At 51.8% G+C, this 22427-nt stretch overlaps 2 protein-coding genes across 3 annotated transcripts in view; one reads left to right on the forward strand and one right to left on the reverse strand.

Moving 5' to 3' along the window:
• The window catches only part of DIXDC1 (DIX domain containing 1), a 190007-nt gene extending 172724 nt beyond the window's left edge, over positions 1 to 17283 (reverse strand). The window contains exons 1-2 of one of the 2 annotated variants that reach the window (XM_073657125.1): positions 17158 to 17283; positions 3078 to 3141 (exon numbers count right to left, since the gene is read on the reverse strand). In XM_073657125.1, coding sequence (XP_073513226.1) covers positions 3078 to 3116 — 39 coding nt within the window. In that variant the 5' untranslated portion in view covers positions 3117 to 3141; positions 17158 to 17283. The remainder of the gene's footprint in view (positions 1 to 3077; positions 3142 to 17157) is intronic. The other variant, XM_073657127.1, reaches the window with a different exon arrangement.
• On the forward strand, positions 8138 to 9503 carry LSM11 (LSM11, U7 small nuclear RNA associated). The gene has a single exon (XM_073655291.1). It carries the CDS (start codon positions 8225 to 8227, stop codon positions 9239 to 9241), a length of 1017 nt encoding a protein of 338 aa, XP_073511392.1. The 5' UTR covers positions 8138 to 8224; the 3' UTR covers positions 9242 to 9503.
• Positions 17284 to 22427: the final 5144 nt, after the last annotated feature.

The following is a 22427-nucleotide window of genomic DNA, read 5'->3' on the forward strand; positions in this document are numbered from 1 at the left end:
GGAGAAAGGAAGATAGTAGAGAGAGGAAAAGAAAGAGAAGAGGAAGAGAAAAGAAGGAAGAGAGGAGGAAAGGGAAGAGGGAAGAGAGAAGAAAAGGAACAGAGGAAAGGAAAGAGAGAGAAAGGAAGAAGAGAGAAGGAGAAGAGGAGAGAAGAAAGGAAAGGAAGAGAAGAAAGGAAGAGGAGGAAAGGGAAGAGAGAAGGAAGAGAGGGAGGAAGAAGAAGAGGGAAGAGAGAAGGAAGGGAAGAGGGAAGGAAGGAGGGGGAGGAAAGGAAGAGAGGAAGGAAGAAGAGGAAGGGAAGGAGAGAGAAGGAGATGAAGAGAGGGGAAAGGGAAGAGGAAGAGGAAGAGAGGAGGAGAGGAAGAGAGAAAGAGGAAGAGAGGAAAAGGGAAGAGAGAAAGAGGGAAGAGAAGGAAAGGAAGAGAGGAGGAAAGGAAAGAGGAAAGAGAAAGAGGGGAAGAAAGGAGGAAGAGGAAGGAAAAGGAAGAGAGAAAGAGGAAGAGAGTAAAAGGGGAAGTGAGAAAGAGGGGAAGAGAGGAGGAAGGAAGAGAGGAGGAAGGGAAGAGGGGAAAGAGAAGGAAGGGAAGAGTGGAGGGATGGGAGAGGGGAGGAAAGGAAGAGAGGAAAGGAAGAGAGGGGGGAAGGGTAGAGAGAAGGAGATGAAGAGAGGATGAAAGGAAAATAGGAAGAGAGGAGGAGAGGAAAAGGGGAAGAGAGAAAGAGAGGAAGAGAGAAAGAGGAAGAGAGAAGGAAAGAAAGAGGAGGAAGTGAAGAGGGAAAGAAGGAAAGAGGGGAAGAGAGGAGGAAAGGAAGACAGAAATAGAGGAAGAGAGAAGGAAAGGAAGAGAGGAAGAAAGGAATACAGAAAGAGGAAGAAAGGAAGAGAGAAAGAGGGGAAGAGAGGAGGAAGGGAAGAGAGGAGGAAGGGAAGAGGGGAAGAGAGGAAGGAAGGAAAGAGGGGAAGAGAGGAGGAAGGGAAGAGGGGAAGAGAGGAGGAAAAGAAGAGAGGAAAAGGGGAAGAGAGTAAGAGAGAAAGAGGGAAGAGAGAAGGAAAGAAAGAGGAGGAAGTGAAGAGGGAAAGGGTAAGAGAGAAATAGAGGAAGAGAGAAGGAAAGGAAGAGAGAAAGAGGAAAAGGGGAAGAGAGGAAAAGAGAAAGAGGGGAAGAGAGAAAGAGGAAAAGGGGAAGAGAGGAAAAGAGAAAGAGGGGAAGAGAGGAGAAAGGGAAGAGTGGAAGAGAGAAAGAGGAAGTGAGAAAGAGGGGAAATGAGAAGGAAAGGAAGAGGGGAAGAGAGAAAGAAGGGAAGAGAGGAAAGATGGGAAGAGGGGAGGAAAGAGAGAGGAAGAAGGGAAGAGAGAAGGAGATGAAGAGAGGAGGAAAGGGAAAAGAGGAAGAGAGGAAAGTGGAAGAGAGAAAGAGAGGAAAAGGGGAAGAGAGAAAGAGGGAAGAGAGAAGGAAAGAAAGCGAGGAGAAGTGAAGAGGGAAGAAGGAAAGGGGAAGAGAGGAGGAAAGGAAGAGAGGAAGAAAGGAATACAGAAAGAGGAAGAGAGGAAAAGGGGAAGAGGGGAAGAGAGGAGGAAGGGAAGAGGGGAAGAGAGGAGGAAAAGAAGAGAGGAAAAGGGGAAGAGAGTAAGAGAGAAAGAGGGAAAGAGAGAAGGAAAGAAAGAGGAGGAAGTGAGAGGGAAAGAAGGAAAGAGGGGAAGATAGGAGGAAAGGAAGAGAGGAGGAAAGGAAGAGAGAGAGAGAGAGGAAAAGAGAAGGAAAGGAAGAGAGTAAAGGAAGAGAGGAGAAAGGGAAGAGGGGAAGAGAGAAGGAAAGGAAGAGAGGAGGGAAGGAAGAGGGGAAGAGAGGAGAAAAGGAGAAAGGAAGAGAGAAAGAGAGGAGGAAAGGAAAAGAGGAGGAAGGGAAGAGGGAAAAGAGAAGGAAAGGAAGAGAGGAGGAATCAAGAGGGGAAGAGAGGAGGAAAGAAAGATGGAAGAGAGAGAGGAGGAAAGGAAGAGGGGAAGAGAGAAAGTGGAAGAGAGGAAGAGGGGAAAGAGGGGATAGGATGTTGTTATTTTACATGGTGATTGCCCAATTACAGGACGACCCTCACAAAAAGTTACTTTTTTATTTCAAAAGGTTTTTCACAATAAAACTACATAATCCACAAGAATGTATAAGTAATGAGAGAGAGGCTATGTGCCCACGATGCAGAAATGCTCCGGATTTTTTCCTGACAATTTCTGCATCTCCCTGGCAGGAAAAATGCATGCGGATTGTACATGCGGATTGTACATGCGGATTGTACATGCGTTTCCTGCCAGGGACATGTGGATGTGAAGCGTTCTTCACATGCATTTCCGCATGCGGGTTGTCAAGCGCTTTCCAAGCGATTTTAGCATCACTTGGAAAGTGCTTGTCAACTTGGTCACACTATAGAAATCCATGCAAGCGGCATGGATTTATATAGTATGACCATAAAGAATGGTAAAAAAGAAATCTATACTTACCTTCTGATGGCCCCCGGAGTCTTGCTTCGCTCCGTCCTGGCTTGCTGGAAGCTCGCGGTACACTGCACTGAAGGACCTGCCGTCACATGACTATGACGTCAGCTCAGGTCCTTCAGTCCACCGCGATCTGCTGGCTAGTGAAGACGAGCGCACCGGGGGCCGTCAGAAGGTAAATATAATATTTATTTTTTATTTTATTCTTTTTTTTACAGGTTCTATGGTCCCCGGGTTACGGAGGAGAGTCTCCTGTCCTCCACACCCGGGTACCATCTGCACATTGAAACGCATGGATTCCGCATCTACAGATGCAGTGATGCGGAATGCATGCGTTCCAATGCAAGTCAATGGCGGCGAAAACGTAGCACTTCCGCAAAATAATTGGTAGTGCTGCGCTTTTTCTGCAATGATAATCCGCAGCAGGCCTTCTACCATGCGTTTTTTAAGCGTTTCTGCAGCGGAATTGCCGCTGCAAAAACGCTTAAAAAACGAATCGTGGGCACACAGCCATAAATAGATAATAGACAGATAATACATAGATGATAGATGATGCATAGATGGATGGTGAACAGATATGGGGGTACTCACTCGTGCTGATGTGGGGCCGCTCGGGGCTGTACTCCCCATACTCTTCTATACGGAGCGCAGAATCCTGGAACACAGAGCATACAGGAGCCGCACGTTACACACAGGACCTGGGGATCGGCTGCCCCCGCTCGTTACTGAGGGTGGGACGGTCGTAAACCTCAGGATGTAAACTATATGGATGTTTATAGGAATAATCCCATGTGCGGCGCTGGATAGAGGTTGAGATCAGACACCAGGAGGCTCCAGCATGGACCGGTCGCCATACTCTCAGCGTTATGGCTCATAGACATGGACGTGTCCTGTACAGATGTAATATGGCTGCCGTACAGGACTGTGCTACTGGCAGCCACTGATCCCACAGGTATTCCCCACTGTACTCCACATACAGAGGGACTGCACCAGTGGCGTAACTAGAGTCTGATGGGCTCCGCTGCAAGATTTGGACCGGGGCCACCTCCCCCATCCTGGACCTCATTCTGGTATATATATTTCCCATCCTGGTATATGTCCCCTTTCCGCCGCTGTTCTTTAATGCATAGAAAAAAATAAAGCATTATACTCCCCTTCCCTCCGCTCCCCCGCAGCGTCCTCTTCTGAAGCCGACATCTGACTTCAGTGTGCAAGCGACAGGAGAGCCCATGACATCACTGCCACAAGCCCCGGTCATGTACACGCCGACATCGGCTGCTGGGCTCTGATTGGCCGGCAGCGTGTAATGCCGAGCAGGGACCCGACTGGCATCTGTGCCACAACACACTTCAGCTGACTGTGCGTCCGAGGACTCCCATTCAGTTAATATTTGCGCTGACGTTTATGTCCCCGTCACCCCCACTGGCCCGGTCACGAAATTGTCAGAAAATGCCCTATTGTTTATATCAGGTTACATGTACTTGTTTTATTGAATTTTTTTCAAATCATTGTCTAGATTAAAAAATAGTAACCAATTTTCACAATAGCCACAGGGGCTTTTTTAGAACTCCTATTTCCTGTTATTACTGGAAGAGTTTTCAGCAGAGTCATTATCAGCAGAGGCAGGATTATAATGACTGATAACACCTCTATATACAGTAGATAACACAGGATCCACCATTCACAATAGGTGATGTCACAGCTCACCTCCTCCTCCTCCTGTACAATGACTGATAACACCTCTATATACAGTAGATAACACAGGATCCACAATTCACATTAGGTGATGTTACAGCTCACCCCCTCCTGACTGATAACACCTCTATATACAGTAGATAACACAGGATCCACCATTCACAATAGATGTCACAGCTCACCTCCTCCTCCTGTACAATGACTGATAACACCTCTATATACAGTAGATAATACAACATCCATCATTCACAATAGGTGATGTCACAGCTCACCTCCTCCTACTGTACAATGATTGATAACACCTCTATATACAGTAGATAACACAGGATCCACCATTCACAATAGGTGATGTCACAGCTCACCTCCTCTTCCTCCTGTACAATGACTGATAACACCTCTATATACAGTAGATAACACAGGATCCATCATTCACAATAGGTGATGTCACAGCTCACCTCCTCCTCCTCCTGTACAATGACTGATAACACCTCTATATACAGTAGATAACACAGGATCCACCATTCACAATAGGTGATGTCACAGCTCACATCCTCCTCCTCCTGTACAATGACTGATAACACCTCTATATACAGTAGATAACACAGAATCCACAATAGATATCACAGCCCACCTCCTCCTTCTTCTGTACAATGACTGATAACACCTCTATATACAGTAGATAACACCGGATCCACCATTCACAATAGGTGATGTCACAGCTCACCTCCTCCTCCTTTATAATGACTAATAACACCTCTATATACAGTAGATAGCACAGGATTCACAATAGGTGATGTCACAGCTCACCTCCTCCTCCTGTACAATGACTGATAACACCTCTATATACAGTAGATAACACAGGATCCACCATTCACAATAGGTGATGTCACAGCTCACCTCCTCCTCCTTTATAATGACTAATAACACCTCTATATACAGTAGATAGCACAGGATCCACCATTCACAATAGGTGATGTCACAGCTCACCTCCTCCTGTACAATGACTGATAACTCCTCTATATACAGTAGATAACACAGGATCCACCATTCACAATAGGTGATGTCACAGCTCACCTCCTCCTCCTCCTGTACAATGACTGATAACACCTCTATATACAGTAGATAACACAGGATCCATCATTCACAATAGGTGATGTCACAGCTCACCTCCTCCTCCTCCTGTACAATGACTGATAACAGCTCTATATACAGTAGATAACACAGGATCCACCATTCACAATAGGTGATGTCACAGCTCACCTCCTCCTCCTCCTGTACAATGACTGATAACACCTCTATATACAGTAGATAACACAGAATCCACAATAGATATCACAGCCCACCTCCTCCTTCTTCTGTACAATGACTGATAACACCTCTATATACAGTAGATAACACAGGATCCACCATTCACAATAGGTGATGTCACAGCTCACCTCCTCCTCCTGTACAATGACTGATAACACCTCTATATACAGTATATAACACAGGATTCACAATAGATGATGTCACAGCTCACCTCCTCCTCCTGTACAATGACTGATAACACCTCTATATACAGTAGATAACACAGAATCCACAATAGATATCACAGCCCACCTCCTTCTTCTGTACAATGACTGATAACACCTCTATATACAGTAGATAACACCGGATCCACCATTCACAATAGGTGATGTCACAGCTCACCTCCTCCTCCTCCTGTACAATGACTGATAACACCTCTATATACAGTAGATAACACAGGATCCATCATTCACAATAGGTGATGTCACAGCTCACCTCCTCCTTCTCCTGTACAATGACTGATAACACCTCTAAATACAGTAGATAACGCAGGATCCACCATTCACAATAGGTGATGTCACAGCTCACCTCCTCCTCCTGTACAATGACTGATAACACCTCTATATACAGTAGATAACACAGAATCCACAATAGATATCACAGCTCACCTCCTCCTTCTTCTGTACAATGACTGATAACACCTCTATATACAGTAGATAACACAGGATTCACAATAGGTGATGTCACAGCTCACCTCCTCCTCCTGTACAATGACTGATAACACCTCTATATACAGTAGATAACACAGGATCCACCATTCACAATAGGTGATGTCACAGCTCACCTCCTCCTCCTTTATAATGACTAATAACACCTCTATATACAGTAGATAGCACAGGATCCACCATTCACAATAGGTGATGTCACAGCTCACCTCCTCCTGTACAATGACTGATAACTCCTCTATATACAGTAGATAACACAGGATCCACCATTCACAATAGGTGATGTCACAGCTCACCTCCTCCTCCTGTACAATGACTGATAACACCTCTATATACAGTAGATAACACAGGATCCATCATTCACAATAGGTGATGTCACAGCTCACCTCCTCCTCCTCCTGTACAATGACTGATAACAGCTCTATATACAGTAGATAACACAGGATCCACCATTCACAATAGGTGATGTCACAGCTCACCTCCTCCTCCTCCTGTACAATGACTGATAACACCTCTATATACAGTAGATAACACAGAATCGACAATAGATATCACAGCCCACCTCCTCCTTCTTCTGTACAATGACTGATAACACCTCTATATACAGTAGATAACACAGGATCCACCATTCACAATAGGTGATGTCACAGCTCACCTCCTCCTCCTGTACAATGACTGATAACACCTCTATATACAGTATATAACACAGGATTCACAATAGGTGATGTCACAGCTCACCTCCTCCTCCTGTACAATGACTGATAACACCTCTATATACAGTAGATAACACAGGATCCACCATTCACAATAGGTGATGTCACAGCTCACCTCCTCCTCCTTTATAATGACTAATAACACCTCTATATACAGTAGATAGCACAGGATCCACCATTCACAATAGGTGATGTCACAGCTCACCTCCTCCTGTACAATGACTGATAACTCCTCTATATACAGTAGATAACACAGGATCCACCATTCACAATAGGTGATGTCACAGCTCACCTCCTCCTCCTGTACAATGACTGATAACACCTCTGTATACAGTAGATAACACAGGATCCACCATTCACAATAGGTGATGTCACAGCTCACCTCCTCCTCCTCCTGTACAATGACTGATAACACCTCTATATACAGTAGATAACACAGGATCCACCATTCACAATAGGTGATGTCACAGCTCACCTCCTCCTCCTCGGCATCTTTGCACATGCTCATATTCATTGCAGCTAGGATACAATACTGTAAAAGTTTTAGGCAGATGTAGAAAAATTGCTGCAGATTGAAAAAAAAAGGTTTAAAAAATAGACGTGTTAATATTTTATTTTTTAACAATTAAGAAAATGTAAAGTGAATGAAGAAAACAGAAATGTAAATCCCATCAGTTTGCGCCCACCCGTCACCTTCGGCAGTTTTTCTAGATGCACTTGAGGATCTCGGCAGGAGATTGTGCCAAACATCTTGGAGATCTGACCCCAGATCTTCTGTGTATGAGGCTTGTGCGGATCCGTCTATCTCTCCATGTGATCCCAGACAGACAGGATGATGTGAGATCAGGGCTTCGGGGTCGGATCATCACCTCCAGGACTCCTTTTACTTAATGACATTGGCTGAATGTTTGGCGACTTCATATCATTGCTGCAGCCAAAACACCAAGACTGAGCAGTGGCAGAGGACCAGCAGTGGACCCGGGGAAGGTGAGTAACTGTTTTTTGTTATTTTAGATATTTGAGAGTGTTTGTGGTCTACTCTCCTGAAGATGGAAAATCCCTTTTAAATAGTCTTCAAGGGGTTAATAATTTACCATTCAGTGTACATGGGAAGTGTTATCGCCATCAAGTGGCTAAAATGCAGTACTGCTATGTGGTGCCTTTATTTGAGCAGTGTTGTCGCCATCTGGTGGCTATAGCTCAGTATTGCTATGTAGCCCCTGTATATAAGCAGTGTTGTCGCCATCTGCTGGCTATTTATGCACACACGTGTTAGTGGCGTCTCGCACAGGCTCCGGCCGCCTCATCACATGGTCTGATGGCCGCGGAGGAGGACGAGGTGCCGGCGTGCGGCCTGGACGTCACCTCGGAGTCGTTTGACCCGCTGCTCGCCCTCTACTCTGCCGACACTCCGCTCCCCTTCCCGGACGTGCGCTGCTTCAACAACTTGGCCGAATATGAGAGCTTCCTGGAGAGGGGCAGCCGGCCGAGAAGCCGGTCACAGAAGCCGGAGAAGAAGGGTCGGAAGCCGGCGCCGGACCCGGAGCGAGTGCAGCGGCTGAAGAAGCTGATGCTGCCGGAGGAGGAGGGCGCAGAGAGGAGCCGGGCCCCGCGGAGGGGCAGGAGGCCGCCCCGGAACGTGCTGACCCGCATGGCGATGCTGGAGGGCAGCCCCGTGGGCCGGCTGTACCGCTGCGTGCAGGAGCGGCTCCGGGTGCACGTCCACACCCGCACCTTCCGGGGGCTGCGCGGCCTCTGCTCCGGCTTCATCGTCGCCTTCGACAAGTGCTGGAACCTGGCGATGGTGGACGTGGACGAGACGTACCGGAGGCCGGTGCTGGGCCGGGCCTTCTACAGCGAGCCACAGCTCACCCTGCCCCGGCTGATGGCCCGGCTGCGGCTGCAGGAGGCCGGGGAGGACGGGACGGGGAAGCCGGAGTATCAGCCGAGGAAGGAGGCGAAGCCGGAGTATCAGCCGAGGAAGGAGGAGAAGCCGGAGTATCAGCCGAGGAAGGAGGAGAAGCCGGAGTATCAGCCGAGGAAGGAGGAGAAGCCGGAGTATCAGCAAAGGAAGGAGAAGCCGGAGTATCAGCCGAGGAAGGAGGAGAAGCCGGAGTATCAGCCGAGGAAGGAGGAGAAGCCGGAGTATCAGCCGAGGAAGGAGGAGAAGCCGGAGTATCAGCCGAGGAAGGAGGAGAAGCCGGAGTATCAGCAAAGGAAGGAGAAGCCGGGGAAGAAGAAACAGAAACCGGACTACCAGCGGGTGTACACCCGGCACATACAGCAGGTGTTCATCCGAGGAGAGAGCGTCCTGCTGGTGCACATCCCCGAGTGAAGGACCTGGACTACAGCTCCCAGCAGGCTCTGTAGCTGAAGCAACAATCACTGACCAACGGGACTACAGCTGTCGGCATGCCCTGACCCCCGGGACCACAGCTGTCGGCATGCCCTGACCCCCGGGACCACAGCTGTCGGCATGCCCTGACCCCCGGGACCACAGCTGTCGGCATGCCCTGACCCCCGGGACCACAGCTGTCGGCATGCCCTGACCCCCGGGACCACAGCTGTCGGCATGCCCTGACCCCCGGGACCACAGCTGAAGCAACAAGCCCTGACCCCCGGGACCACAGCTGAAGCAACAAGCCCTGACCCCCGGGACCACAGCTGTCGGCATGCCCTGACCCCCGGGACCACAGCTGTCGGGATGCCCTGACCCCCGGGACCACAGCTGTCGGGATGCCCTGACCCCCGGGACCACAGCTGTCGGGATGCCCTGACCCCCGGGACCACAGCTGTCGGCATGCCCTGACCCCCGGGACCACAGCTGTCGGCATGCCCTGACCCCCGGGACCACAGCTGTCGGCATGCCCTGACCCCCGGGACCACAGCTGAAGCAACAAGCCCTGACCCCCGGGACCACAGCTGTCGGCATGCCCTGACCCCCGGGACTACAGCTGCCCCCCCCCCCCCCCCACACACAAACTACAACTCTTATCAATCCATTGGGGTAGGGGAGCCCCAGGCTGTAGCACTGCGCACACCTATATACTGAGCTGGGGCAGGTTTAGGAGCCGTCTCACAAGTTATGGAGCAGATCCCCCTCAGTATACAGACTGGAGCCCCCCTTATTAGTCCAAATCCCAGTATTAGCCGGCAGCGGGGATGTGGGGGGCTTGGCTGCACCATTTCTGCAGTTTTCCTGGGACCTTTTCCTATCTTGTCTATGAATCTCCTGATCAGAGAGCCATCAGCCTGGATATAGGACTACGTGGCACACACAGGGTGGCTGTGTTCCGGGTCAGGTGGGCTCTGGCTGGGTCGGGTGGGCTTTTTACAGGTCGGACATTCCTCCAGTTCCTGAATCTTGTAAGACATTTTTTATGTTGGTCTAAAACTGAAAACCTCTCACTACCTCGGTACTTTGTTCTCCATCACTCCAGTAACAGCTGGGATGAGGACGGCTGCTTCTATGACTGTAGGCCCTGAAGACTGCTGCCACTAGCCATAAGTGATAGCCGGGCCGCTGTTCTTGCTGACGGTGTGGGGACGTGCTCTTACGGAGGATGCCGTTGGGGAACCTGCAGAATGCTCGGAGGTGAAGACGCCCCTTGTGACACCTGCTGCCTCACGCCATCCACAGCTCTGGTCACTACGCTGCAGATTCTCCAGCACATGTGCCCCATGGGTGGTGAGCGGGGTCTGTGACATCTGCCCGCCCGTCTGCACCACTCCTTTCTGTATCTAATTCATTTTAATGGAAATTACACAAGCGGTGTGGTGCAAAAAAACAATGTCTTTCCTGCTCCTTTGCACTGCTGCCCATGTCCCCTGCCAGTCTGCTGGCTGCTTCTTCCAATGGGCATCAGATGTCAGCGGCAATTGATTGGCTGCAGTGGTCACATTCTGTCTGAGCCAGAAAAAAACATCTTCTGAAATGTGATCGCTGCAGCCAGGAGAGAGGAGATGGTTTCTTCCGGCTCAAAGAGAATTAACCGCTGCAGTCAATCAGCAGTTGCTGATGCCTCTGCTGGAAGAAGCAACCAGGTGAATGCAGAAGTGCCCTATGTGGGAGCCACTCAGCTGGGAGTCTCTGGATTTTTCTATGGGACCGGCTTTAGGACTTCCCCCGGTCACTTGACATCTCCACAAAGGTCTCTGCCATGTTTGATCGTCATGATCCGCGGCGGAACATTTATCGCATTATTCACACGCTCATGTCCCATCCTGATCATGGATCTTAAATAAAAAGTTGCAGGAAGGACGATGGCAGAAGATTAGGGATTCTGGTGATGTCACCCAGGAGCCACAAACAGGACAATAATGTTCATGGGTCGTATAAAGGGTCCGTGTTGTGAGATGGAAGCACTTTAGTGGGGGCCACCTCTGATAAATGCACATTGCTTGGACCTACTGATCCTGAGACGGCAGGGGCCACAGCGCAGGCTCGGAAACTTCAGTACAGCACCACAGCTGGGGGCTGAGCGCAGCTCTGCAGGGAAAACTTGTGTGGAAATGCAGCTCTAAATCATGCTGTGAACTCTGTATTCTCAAGTCAGGCCCTCAACCATCATAAAGTGATTGATAAGTTGCTTTAAGAGCCAATACATGAAAGAGTAGAGGGTTTTATACTTTATCTGGCATTCAGCTGAAAAGGACATGAAGAGGGAGTATTGTGATGAGAGCCCTATGTGTCTGCTGCTCTCTGTTATCAGCAAAATACTCTGGTGGTGAATGTATTAGACTACTGAAGAGACAGTAACTCGCAGTGCCTCTGTCCAATGTCCTTTTCAGTTGGATGCCATGAAAGATCTCATCAAATTACCAGCGTGGGGCAAAGAAGAGGCCAGTCAGCATTAGAGGCCTGTAATAATGGCGCTCCAATACTGCATGAAGCATTAAAAGGATTGTCCTCTACATTACGTTACAGGGTCCAAAAACAGCCTCTACTGATGTCCCTTCACCGCACTCGCTACTACATCCCCTGATGGCATTAACATCCGGCACGGTGCGTCAAGTGACAACTGCAGCCGATCAGCAGCAGCCTTGGAAGGAATTTGGAGGTTGCAGCCAATCAGTTGCTGCTGATTGTCTGCAGTTTTCATGTGACGCCCCAAGACAGGTGGTGGAGACGAGGCATCAGTCCAAGATGCGAGTGGTTTTTTGTTTTTTAAATTGCTCTAGGTCCATTTAGTAAGTTGTAAAGTAGAGGACAACCCCCTTTAAGGACCTGTTTCCACGTGGCATGGGAGCATATCTCATCCACAAACACCCAATGTCCGACCCGGGAAAACCGAGGAGGATTGTAGAAGTTTAAGCATGAGGTCTGTCTTTATCGCTTTTTATTTGTGTACTGTTTTCCCTTTTGTTTATGTCTTTTTGTTATTTCATGTTTTTGTACCTTTTTATATATTAAATCATAAAATTAATAAGTTTGTTTCTTGCTGTTCTAAACGTACCCACAACCTCAAAGAGGGAAAGTCTAACTAAGCTGTGGTACCCTGTTTGGTGCTGGGGAGGTGGGTGTGGAGGTGTGGGTTTCGCTGGCCTAATAAATGGGGGGTGGCGACAGCAAGAAGTGTGCCTCTTCCCAGCGCCCCCCTCCTCACAGTGCCCCCTCTTCCCAGCGCTGCCTATAGCCGCCTCCTCCCAGTGCCGCCTACAGCCGCCTCCTCCCAGTGCCCCCTCTTCCCAGCGCCGCCTAAAGCCGCCTCCTCCCAGTGCCCCCTCTTCCCAGCGCCGCCTCCTCCCAGTGCCCCCTCTTCCCAGCGCCAACTACAGCCGCCTCCCAGTGTCCCCTCTTCCCAGTGCCAACTACAGCCGCCTCCTCCCAGTGTCCCCTCTTCCCAACGCCAACTACAGCCGCCTCCTCCCAGTGCCCCCTCTTCCCAGCGCCAACTACAGCCGCCTCCTCCCAGTGTCCCCTCTTCCCAGCGCCAACTACAGCCGCCTCCTCCCAGTGCCCCCTCTTCCCAGCGCCAACTACAGCCGCCTCCTCCCAGTGTCCCCTCTTCCCAGCGCCAACTACAGCCGCCTCCTCCCAGTGCCCCCTCTTCCCAGCGCCAACTACAGCCGCCTCCTCCCAGTGCCCCCTCTTCCCAGCGCCAACTACAGCCGCCTCCTCCCAGTTTCCCCTCTTCCCAGCGCCAACTACAGCCGCCTTCCCCCAGTGCCAACTACAGCCGCCTCCTCCCAGTGTACCCTCTTCCCAGCGGCAACTACAGCCGCCTCCTCCCAGTGCCCCCTCTTCCCAGCGCCAACTACAGCCGCCTCCTCCCAGTGCCTCCTCTTCCCAGCCCCGCCTACAGCCGCCTCCTCCCAGTGCCCCCTCTTCCCAGCGCCGCCTACAGCTGCCTCCTCCCAGTGCCCCCTCTTCCCAGCCCCGCCTACAGCCGCCTCCTCCCAGTGCCCTCTCTTCCCAGCGCCGCCTACAGCTGCCTCCCCCCAGTGCCCCCTCTTCCCAGCCCCTCCTACAGCCGCCTCCTCCCAGTGTCCCCTCTTCCCAGCGCCACCTACAACCGCCTCCTCCCAGTGCCCCCTCTTCCCAGCGCCGCCTACAGCTGCCTCCTCCCAGTGCCCCCACTTCCCAGCCCCGCCTACAGCCGCCTCCTCCCAGTGCCCTCTCTTCCCAGCGCCGCCTACAGCTGCCTCCTCCCAGTGCCCCCTCTTCCCAGCCCCGCCTACAGCCGCCTCCTCCCAGTGCCCTCTTACCAGCGCCGCCTACAGCTGCCTCCTCCCAGTGCCCCCTCTTCCCAGCCCCGCCTACAGCCGCCTCCTCCCAGTGCCCCCTCTTCCCAGCGCCGCCTACAGCCGCCTCCTCCCAGTGCCCCCTCTTCCCAGCTCCGCCTACAGCCGCCTCCTCCCAGTGCCCCCTCTTCCCAGCGCCAACTACAGAAGCCTCCTCCCAGTGCCCCCTCTTCCCAGCGCCAACTACAGCCGCCTCCTCCCAGTGCCCCCTCTTCCCAGCGCCGCCTACAGCCGCCTCCTCCCAGTGCCCCCTCTTCCCAGCCCCGCCTACCGCCGCCTCCTCCCAGTGCCCCCTCTTCCCAGCGCCAACTACAGCTGCCTCCTCCCAGTGCCCCCTCTTCCCAGCCCCGCCTATAGCCGCCACCTCCCAGTGCCCCCTCTTCCCAGCCCCGCCTACAGCCGCCTCCTCCCAGTGCCCCCTTTTCCCAGCCCCGCCTACAGCCGCCTCCTCCCAGTGCCCTCTTCCGAGCCCCGCCTACAGCCGCCTCCTCCCAGTGCCCCCTCTTCCCAGCCCCGCCTACAGCCGCCTCCTCCCAGTGCCCCCTCTTCCCAGCTCCGCCTACAGCCGCCTCCTACCAGTGCCCCCTCTTCCCAGCGCCAACTACAGCCGCCTCCTCCCAGTGTCCCCTCTTCCCAGCGCCAACTACAGCCGCCTCCTCCCAGTGCCCCCTCTTCCCAGCCCCGCCTACAGCCGCCTCCTCCCAGTGCCCCCTCTTCCCAGCCCCGCCTACAGCCGCCTCCTCCCAGTGCCCCCTCTTCCCAGCGCCGCCTTCAGCCGCCTCCTCCCAGTGCTCCCTCTTCCCAGCCCCGCCTACAGCCACCTCCTCCCAGTGCCCCCTCTTCCCAGCGCCAACTACAGCCGCCTCCTCCCAGTGCCCCCTCTTCCCAGCGCCAACTACAGCTGCCTCCTCCCAGTGCCCCCTCTTCCCAGCCCCGCCTACAGCCGCCTCCTCCCAGTGCCCCCTCTTCCCAGCCCCGCCTACAGCCGCCTCCTCCCAGTGCCCCCTCTTCCCAGCGCCGCCTACAGCTGCCTCCTCCCAGTGCCCCCTCTTCCCAGCCCCGCCTACAGCCGCCTCCTCCCAGTGCCCCCTCTTCCCAGCCCCGCCTACAGCCGCCTCCTCCCAGTGCCCCCTCATCCCAGCTCCGCCTACAGCCGCCTCCTCCCAGTGCCCCCTCTTCCCAGCGCCAACTACAGCCGCCTCCTCCCAGTGCCCCCTCTTCCCAGCGCCAACTACAGCCGCCTCCTCCCAGTGTCCCCTCTTCCCAGCGCCAACTACAGCCGCCTCCTCCCAGTCTCCCCTCTTCCCAGCGCCAACTACAGCCGCCTCCTCCCAGTGCCCCCTCTTCCCAGCGCCAACTACAGCCGCCTCCTCCCAGTGCCCCCTCTTCCCAGCCCCGCCTACAGCCGCCTCCTCCCAGTGCCCCCTCTTCCCAGCCCCGCCTACAGCCGCCTCCTCCCAGTGCCCCCTCTTCCCAGCGCCAACTACAGCCGCCTCCTCCCAGTGCCCCCTCTTCCCAGCCCCGCCTACAGCCGCCTCCTCCCAGTGCCCCCTCTTCCCAGCCCCGCCTGCAGCCGCCTCCTCCCAGTGCCCCCTCTTCCCAGCCCCGCCTGCAGCCGCCTCCTCCCAGTGCCCCCTCTTCCCAGCCCCGCCTGCAGCCGCCTCCTCCCAGTGCCCCCTCTTCCCAGCCCCGCCTGCAGCCGCCTCCTCCCAGTGCCCCCTCTTCCCAGCCCCGCCTGCAGCCGCCTCCTCCCAGTGCCCCCTCTTCCCAGCCCCGCCTACAGCCGCCTCCTCCCAGTGCCCCCTCTTCCCAGCCCCGCCTACAGCCGCCTCCTCCCAGTGCCCCCTCTTCCCAGCCCCGCCTACAGCCGTCTCCTCCCAGTGCCCCCTCTTCCCAGCCCCGCCTACAGCCGCCTCCTCCCAGTGCCCCCTCTTCCCAGCCCCGCCTACAGCCGTCTCCTCCCAGTGCCCCCTCTTCCCAGCCCCGCCTGCAGCCACCTCCTCTCAGTGCCCCCTCTTCCCAGCCCCGCCTACAGCCGTCTCCTCCCAGTGCCCCTCTTCCCAGCCCCGTCTGCAGCCGTCTCCTCCCAGTGCCCCCCTCTTCCCAGCCCCGCCTGCAGCCGCCTCCTCCCAGTGCCCCCTCTTCCCAGCCCCGCCTACAGCCGCCTCCTCCCAGTGCTCCCTCTTCCCAGCCCCGCCTGCAGCCGCCTCCTCCCAGTGCCCCCTCTTCCCAGCCCCGCCTGCAGCCGTCTCCTCCCAGTGCCCCCTCTTCCCAGCCCCGTCTGCAGCCGCCTCCTCCCAGTGCCCCCTCTTCCCAGCCCCGCCTGCAGCCGCCTCCTCCCAGTGCCCCCTCTTCCCAGCCCCGTCTGCAGCCGCCTCCTCCCAGTGCCCCCTCTTCCCAGCCCCGTCTGCAGCCGCCTCCTCCCAGTGCCCCCTCTTCCCAGCCCCGCCTGCAGCCGCCTCCTCCCAGTGCCCCCTCTTCCCAGCCCCGTCTGCAGCCGCCTCCTCCCAGTGCCCCCTCTTCCCAGCCCCGCCTACAGCCGCCTCCTCCCAGTGCTCCCTCTTCCCAGCCCCGCCTGCAGCCGTCTCCTCCCAGTGCCCCCTCTTCCCAGCCCCGCCTGCAGCCGTCTCCTCCCAGTGCCCCCTCTTCCCAGCCCCGTCTGCAGCCGTCTCCTCCCAGTGCCCCCTCTTCCCAGCCCCGTCTGCAGCCGTCTCCTCCCAGTGCCCCCTCTTCCCAGCCCCGTCTGCAGCCGTCTCCTCCCAGTGCCCCCTCTTCCCAGCCCCGTCTGCAGCCGTCTCCTCCCAGTGCCCCCTCTTCCCAGCCCCGTCTGCAGCCGTCTCCTCCCAGTGCCCCCTCTTCCCAGCCCCGTCTGCTGTTCGCCTCAAATATATCAATTTGATTTTTGCATATTTCATTGCTGTTTTTAGGGGATATTTCTTACTTTTTTTTTCTTTTAAATGTCAAATGTAACCTAAAATAGCCGCCCAGGGCGCAAAAAGAGAAACAAGCTCCGTAGGAAAAAAAAGAAAAAGGTCTTAACATAAAACACTTTAGTTTCTATTTATTTTTTTCACCACTAAAGTAATAAACCCATAAGTGTCTGGGGAGCCGTAGTCATCGCCCGCTCATTTTAACCGCGCAATAAACGTCATGAAAAACAATGGCGCGTCTGCATTTTTCATCATTTCTCAGCACTTGGGGGTTTTTTTGCTATTTTTTTTCGTATTCTAAATGATAAAATGAATTCTGTCCATCAAAGCGGTGAATAACGAGACCTCACATGTCCGAGTGGACGGAAAAATAAGAAGTTGTGGCTCCTGGAAGAAGAAGAGGGAAAAACAGAAACTATACAAATATCGCCTGGCCAGGAAGGGGTTAAAGGGAGCTTGTTAGCGCGTGTACACACTGCGGGTTTTACGTCTGCGATCACTTGTGTGATTTCATTCTCGGCGCCGGCACTGATGCTGGGGATCACAATACACCGCACAGACATCTCCATGCACTCACCTCACAGACGCAGATCAGACGCAGCCGATAACTCCGCGGTGCCGCAGGTCTCCACACAGCGGCAGCGTGCGGCAGTCACCATAGCAACCGATACCACTCGGACAGGGGAAGACGTGTGGCCATCACAGCGCCTTCAGCCAATGGGAAACCTTCATCCTCTGCTCCTTTCTCGCATCAGTATCTGATTGGTGAAGCGCAGAATGAGGCGGGACTAAAATGGCGGGTTCTGATTGGTCAAAGCCGATGACTGACAGCCGCCCAGGATGGCGACTTGTTTACTTGTCCTTCTGACCCTGCGGCTGTGTGGTCGCATCACTGCAGCAGAATTGTTAATTGTCTTTAGATCTTTTATAGATAAAGCTTTAATCTATTGTGTAGCGAAAACTTCTGCTTCTTTCTCCTCTATTTTGTGCACATAACGGTCCTAGACGGCCCTTATGTGAAAAAGTGTATAACGAGGCGTTGCCCATGGTGATGCCACCACATGAGTGGGGTCGGCGCCAGGTTTATGTTATACATGAGCCATTGATTTGCTGCTCTTCACTTTCTGGCCATCTCTGGCACTTACTAGTCTCCGCCAGGTCCTGACGTCATAAGGCCTAGTAAGCGCCAGAGGCGGGCCGGCGGCAGTGTTAGAACCCTCCTGTTTGTTTTTTCCATCTTGTATCTTGCGGTCACGTGACCATCTGCCTTTATATTCCAGCTCCGCCCTTTTGGCTGTGCTGGACTTCAGTGTCTGACTGTTTCTCTAGCCAGGTGCTTCGGTGTAGTGTTGAGCGAGTATGCTCTGGCCGAGCTCCGAGTATTTACCACTGCTCGGTGATATGGTTGAATCGCTCCCGTGTGCAGGATTTGTGACTGTTTGAGGCTGAGTTCACACGATGCGTATTTAATGCGTTTCCGCGGCGTTTTTGCAGTTGCGGAAACGCATTAAAAACGCATGGTAGAAGGGCAGCAATGTTCCCCAATTGAAATCCGCATGTGCTGTGCCCATGATGCGGATTTTTCCGCAGCGTAAACGCTGCGCTCAAAAATCCGCAGCATGTCCATTAATTTTGCGGAAACGCAGCATTTTCGCCGCCATTGACTTGCATTAGAACGCGCCAATTCCGCAAGACTGCATCTGTACTTGCTTTATTGGCGCGTTCTAATGTGCGGATGGTACCCGGGTGTGGAGGAGAGGAGAGTCTCCTCCACACCCAGGTACCATTAAAAAAGCTGTAAAACAAGAATAAAATAAAAAATAAATGTATTCTTACCATCTGTCGGCCCGCGCATCGCTCCTGCTTGGTTCCCGGCACTTGCAGTGAGTTGAAGGACCTGCGCTGACGTCAGAGTCATGTGACGGGTCACGTGACGCTGACGTCGGCAGGTCTTTCAATTCACATTTTTCGGCAGCCGGGAGAACGGAGTGTAAAGTAGGACAGCGCGGGCCATCGGAGGTAAGTATATACACTCTCTCGGGTCACACTATATAAATTCATGCTGTTTGCATAGATTTATATAGTGTGACCTAGTTGTCAAGCACTTTCCAAGTGATGCTAAAATCGCCTGGAAAGCGCTTGTCAATCTGCATGTGGAAACGCATGTGAATCTGCATGTGGATCCGCATGTATTCTGCAGGAAAAACGCATGTACAATCTGCATGCGTTTTTTCTGCCAGGGAGATGCAGAAATGATGCAGAAATTTTCTGCTTCATTTCTGCATCGTGTGCACATACCCTGACAGTTTTATTACATGAGAGGAATGACTATTTCTTACACATTCCTCACATGTAATAAAACTGTCAAACAGTCACAAATCATGCACATGGGAGCGACCATATCACCGAGCAGCTGTAAATACTCGGAGCTCGGGCGGAGCATACTCGGACAGAACATACTCGCTCAACACTACTTTGGTGCCCTTCTCTGTCAGTTCGCTTGGTCCTTCTGGGACCTCTAGTACTTTTTGTCAGTTTGTCTTTTTGTGTTCTGTAACAACTTCTCTGTTTAGGAGATTTCCCAATTTTGTCCCAGTCCTTAGTTCTTTTAGGGACCCCTCCCTTAATGCTATAGCTCTTCGTTCAGACTAGCTGAGGACTAAGGCGGGTCTGTTCGCTAGGAACAGAAAAAAGAGAGGGGTCGCTCACTGGTCTATTCGGGTGCTCTGAAGAAAAAAGTAATCTCAATTGCAAAAAGAACTTCGGCACTCCATACATGAAAATATAAGAAATATTGTATCTGGACTAATGTCACTTTGAAAAATGAAGGTTTTTTGCGCATAATTTGGCCAATTTATGTGTGCCCATCAACCACGACAAGGTCACCTTCGTATGATGGGAAACTACGCTACACTACCACTGGATATGCCACTCTTGGGCTGTAAGCCTGTATGGACAATATGTCTCTGCTTGGGCTTTTAACCTACAATGTATGGGCTGGTAGAGCTAGTTAAAACCACCTGTGACTGAATGGGAGGGACACATGGTCAGAAAAAAGGCTGTCAAACTTCTAATAGTGTGAACACGTACCTGCTGCAATGCTCCAGGAGCATATATTTTCATGTATGGAGTGCCGAAGTTCTTTTTGCAATTGAGATTACTTTTTTCTTCAGAGCACCCGAATAGACCAGTGAGCGACCCCTCTCTTTCTTCTATTAATCATTTTTGGGATCCCGCTCCTGGAGCATTGCAGCAGGTACGTGTTCACACTATTAGAAGTTTGACAGCCTTTTTTCTGACCATGTGTCCCTCCCATTCAGTCACAGGTGGTTTTAACTAGCTCTACCAGCCCATACATTGTAGGTTAAAAGCCCAAGCAGAGACATATTGTCCATACAGGCTTACAGCCCAAGAGTGGCATATCCAGTGGTAGTGTAGCGTAGTTTCCCATCATACGAAGGTGACCTTGTCATGGTTGATGGGCACACATAAATTGGCCAAATTATGCGCAAAAAACCTTCATTTTTCAAAGTGACATTAGTCCAGATACAATATTTCTTATATTTTCATGTATGGAGTGCCGAAGTTCTTTTTGCAATTGTGTTCGCTAGGAACAGGCAGCCCGCTACATCGTAGGGATTTAGCTTAGTCTTACTGTAGGGAGAGCTTTCCCCTATCTTTCCTTAGTTCATGTTGCAGATCATAACAGTAAGTCCAGCCCAAAAAACTAAAAGGAAAGAAATTCGGGGATCAGTATGGTTTCCATCCTGGATTTGGCTCAACGCCTGCAGGGATTATCTCTGGAGGTGGCCGAGCTTCAGCAACACGTGAGTAGCGGTCCTGGAGCGCATTTTGTCGAACCCAAGGTAGGACTGCCTGATGTTTTTTATGGTAAAAAGCAAGATTTTTTTTTCCTTTAAAAATGCTTGTTCGTTATATTTTCGTTTGAGACCAAGGTCCTCTGGGAATGAATCACAGCGCATTGGTTTTATTATGTCACTTTTGCGCAATGAACCACAGGTTTGGGCCTTTTCTCTCCAACCTAATGATCCATGTTTAAGGTCTGTTGAAGAATTTTTTTCTGCTATGGGGCTATTATATGACGATCCTGATCGAATCTCATCTGCTGAGGCAGAACTCAGGCGTTTGAATCAGGGGTCAGGTGATGTTGAAAATTATTGCACACACTTCAGGAGATGGGCTTCAGAAGTTAAATGGAATGATCCTGCGCTGAGATGTTTATTTCTTGCTGGTCTGAGTGATAGGGTTAAGGATCTGCTAATTGCATTCCCTGCACGTGAGACTCTGCAGGATGCCATGCAATTAGCTGTTCGTGTGGACAGGAGGCTGAGGTGCAGGTTGAATGAGGTAGACTCCTGTAATGTCAGGTCCTAGTCCCCAGAAAATCTGCTCAGACGGCGGAGAACCGATGGATGTTGGGGCGATGTCACTCCGCACTCAGGAAAGAGACCGGAGGTTCGCCGAGGGATTGTGTCTTTATTGTGGTAAAGCTGACCATTTGATTAAGTATTGTGAGCGTCGTTTAAGTAAAGGAAAAAAAAAAGGTCAGTTACACCCGTATAGCTTGTTTACGCTCTGCAGGAGTATTTCTTTCAGGGAGTACTACTTTGCAGGGAGATTTGATTGAATTTCAGGTATTTGTGGATTGTGGTTCAACACTTAATGTGATTGATAAAGGGTTTTTGGAAAACCTTAAATTGAGATCCAAACCTTTGTCATCACCTATTTCTGTGATTGCAATTGATAACACTCCCTTGAAATGTACTACTCACAAGGTTGCTGCATTTCCCCTCACTATCAATGGAGTTCACCAAGAAATTTTGGACTTGGTTCTTTTGGATAATTTACCCTCTCCGGTCATTCTAGGTTTGCCTTGGTTAAAACTGCACAATCCTTTACTGGACTGGTCTACTAATGTAATTAAGTCTTGGAGTCCGAAGTGCTATGATAAATGTTGTAATGGTCGCATTGCGGCTGTGGAAAAAGGGTAATTACCTGTACCTATTCAAGATTTTTGGAGGGTTTTTTCAGAGGAGGAGTCGCAAGTTTTACCTCCTCATAGGGATTATGATTGCGCCATTGAGTTTGTTCCTGGAGCTACTCTTCCCAAGAGTCGCTTGTTTAATCTGACTATCCCTGAAAGAAAGGCCTTGGAGGAGTACATACAGACTAGACTGGCTGCTGGTCACATTAGACCTTCTAAGTCGCCTGTGGCAGTTGGATTTTTCTTTGTTAAAAAAAAGGACGGCGGTTTACGTCCATGTCTGGATTTTCGTGAAATTAATAAGAATACCGTATGCAATTCCTACCCATTGCCGTTAATTCCTGACTTGTTTAACCAGTTGGTGGGGGCCAAGTGGTTATCTAAAACTGATCTCCGGGGGGCATACAATTTGTTACGGATGAAGGAGGGTGATGAATGGAAAACTGCTTTTAACACTCTGGTAGGTCATTTTGAGAATCTGGTGATGCCTTTTGGTCTTACCAATGCAACTGCATTTTTTCAGAACCTTATTAATGACATCCTGAGACCTTTGATTGGTAAGAATGTGGTTGTGTATTTGGATGACATTTTGATTTATTCACCAGATCTAGAGTCCCATTGGCAGAGTGTACATGAAGTTTTGCAGTTATTGAGTGATAATTCACTCTTTGCTTAGCTGGAGAAATGCGAGTTCGCTGTGCAGAAAATTAGTTTTTTGGGCTACATTGTCTCCAGCGAGGGCTTTGAGATGGACCCTGTGAAGGTTCAGGCTGTGCAGGAATGGCTTAGGCCTATTGGTTTGAAATCTATACAGAGATTTTTGGGTTTTGCCAATTATTACA

This window comes from Phyllobates terribilis, unplaced genomic scaffold (genome assembly GCF_046119375.1).
Source record: "Phyllobates terribilis strain yellow unplaced genomic scaffold, ASM4611937v1 Scaffold_12__6_contigs__length_324123572, whole genome shotgun sequence".
NCBI lineage: Eukaryota > Metazoa > Chordata > Amphibia > Anura > Dendrobatidae > Phyllobates > Phyllobates terribilis.

Coding starts and splice junctions, on each gene's coding strand:
- LSM11 (XM_073655291.1), top strand. CDS start 8,225: ATGGCCGCGGAGGAGGACGAGGTGCCGGCGTGCGGCCTGGACGTCACC.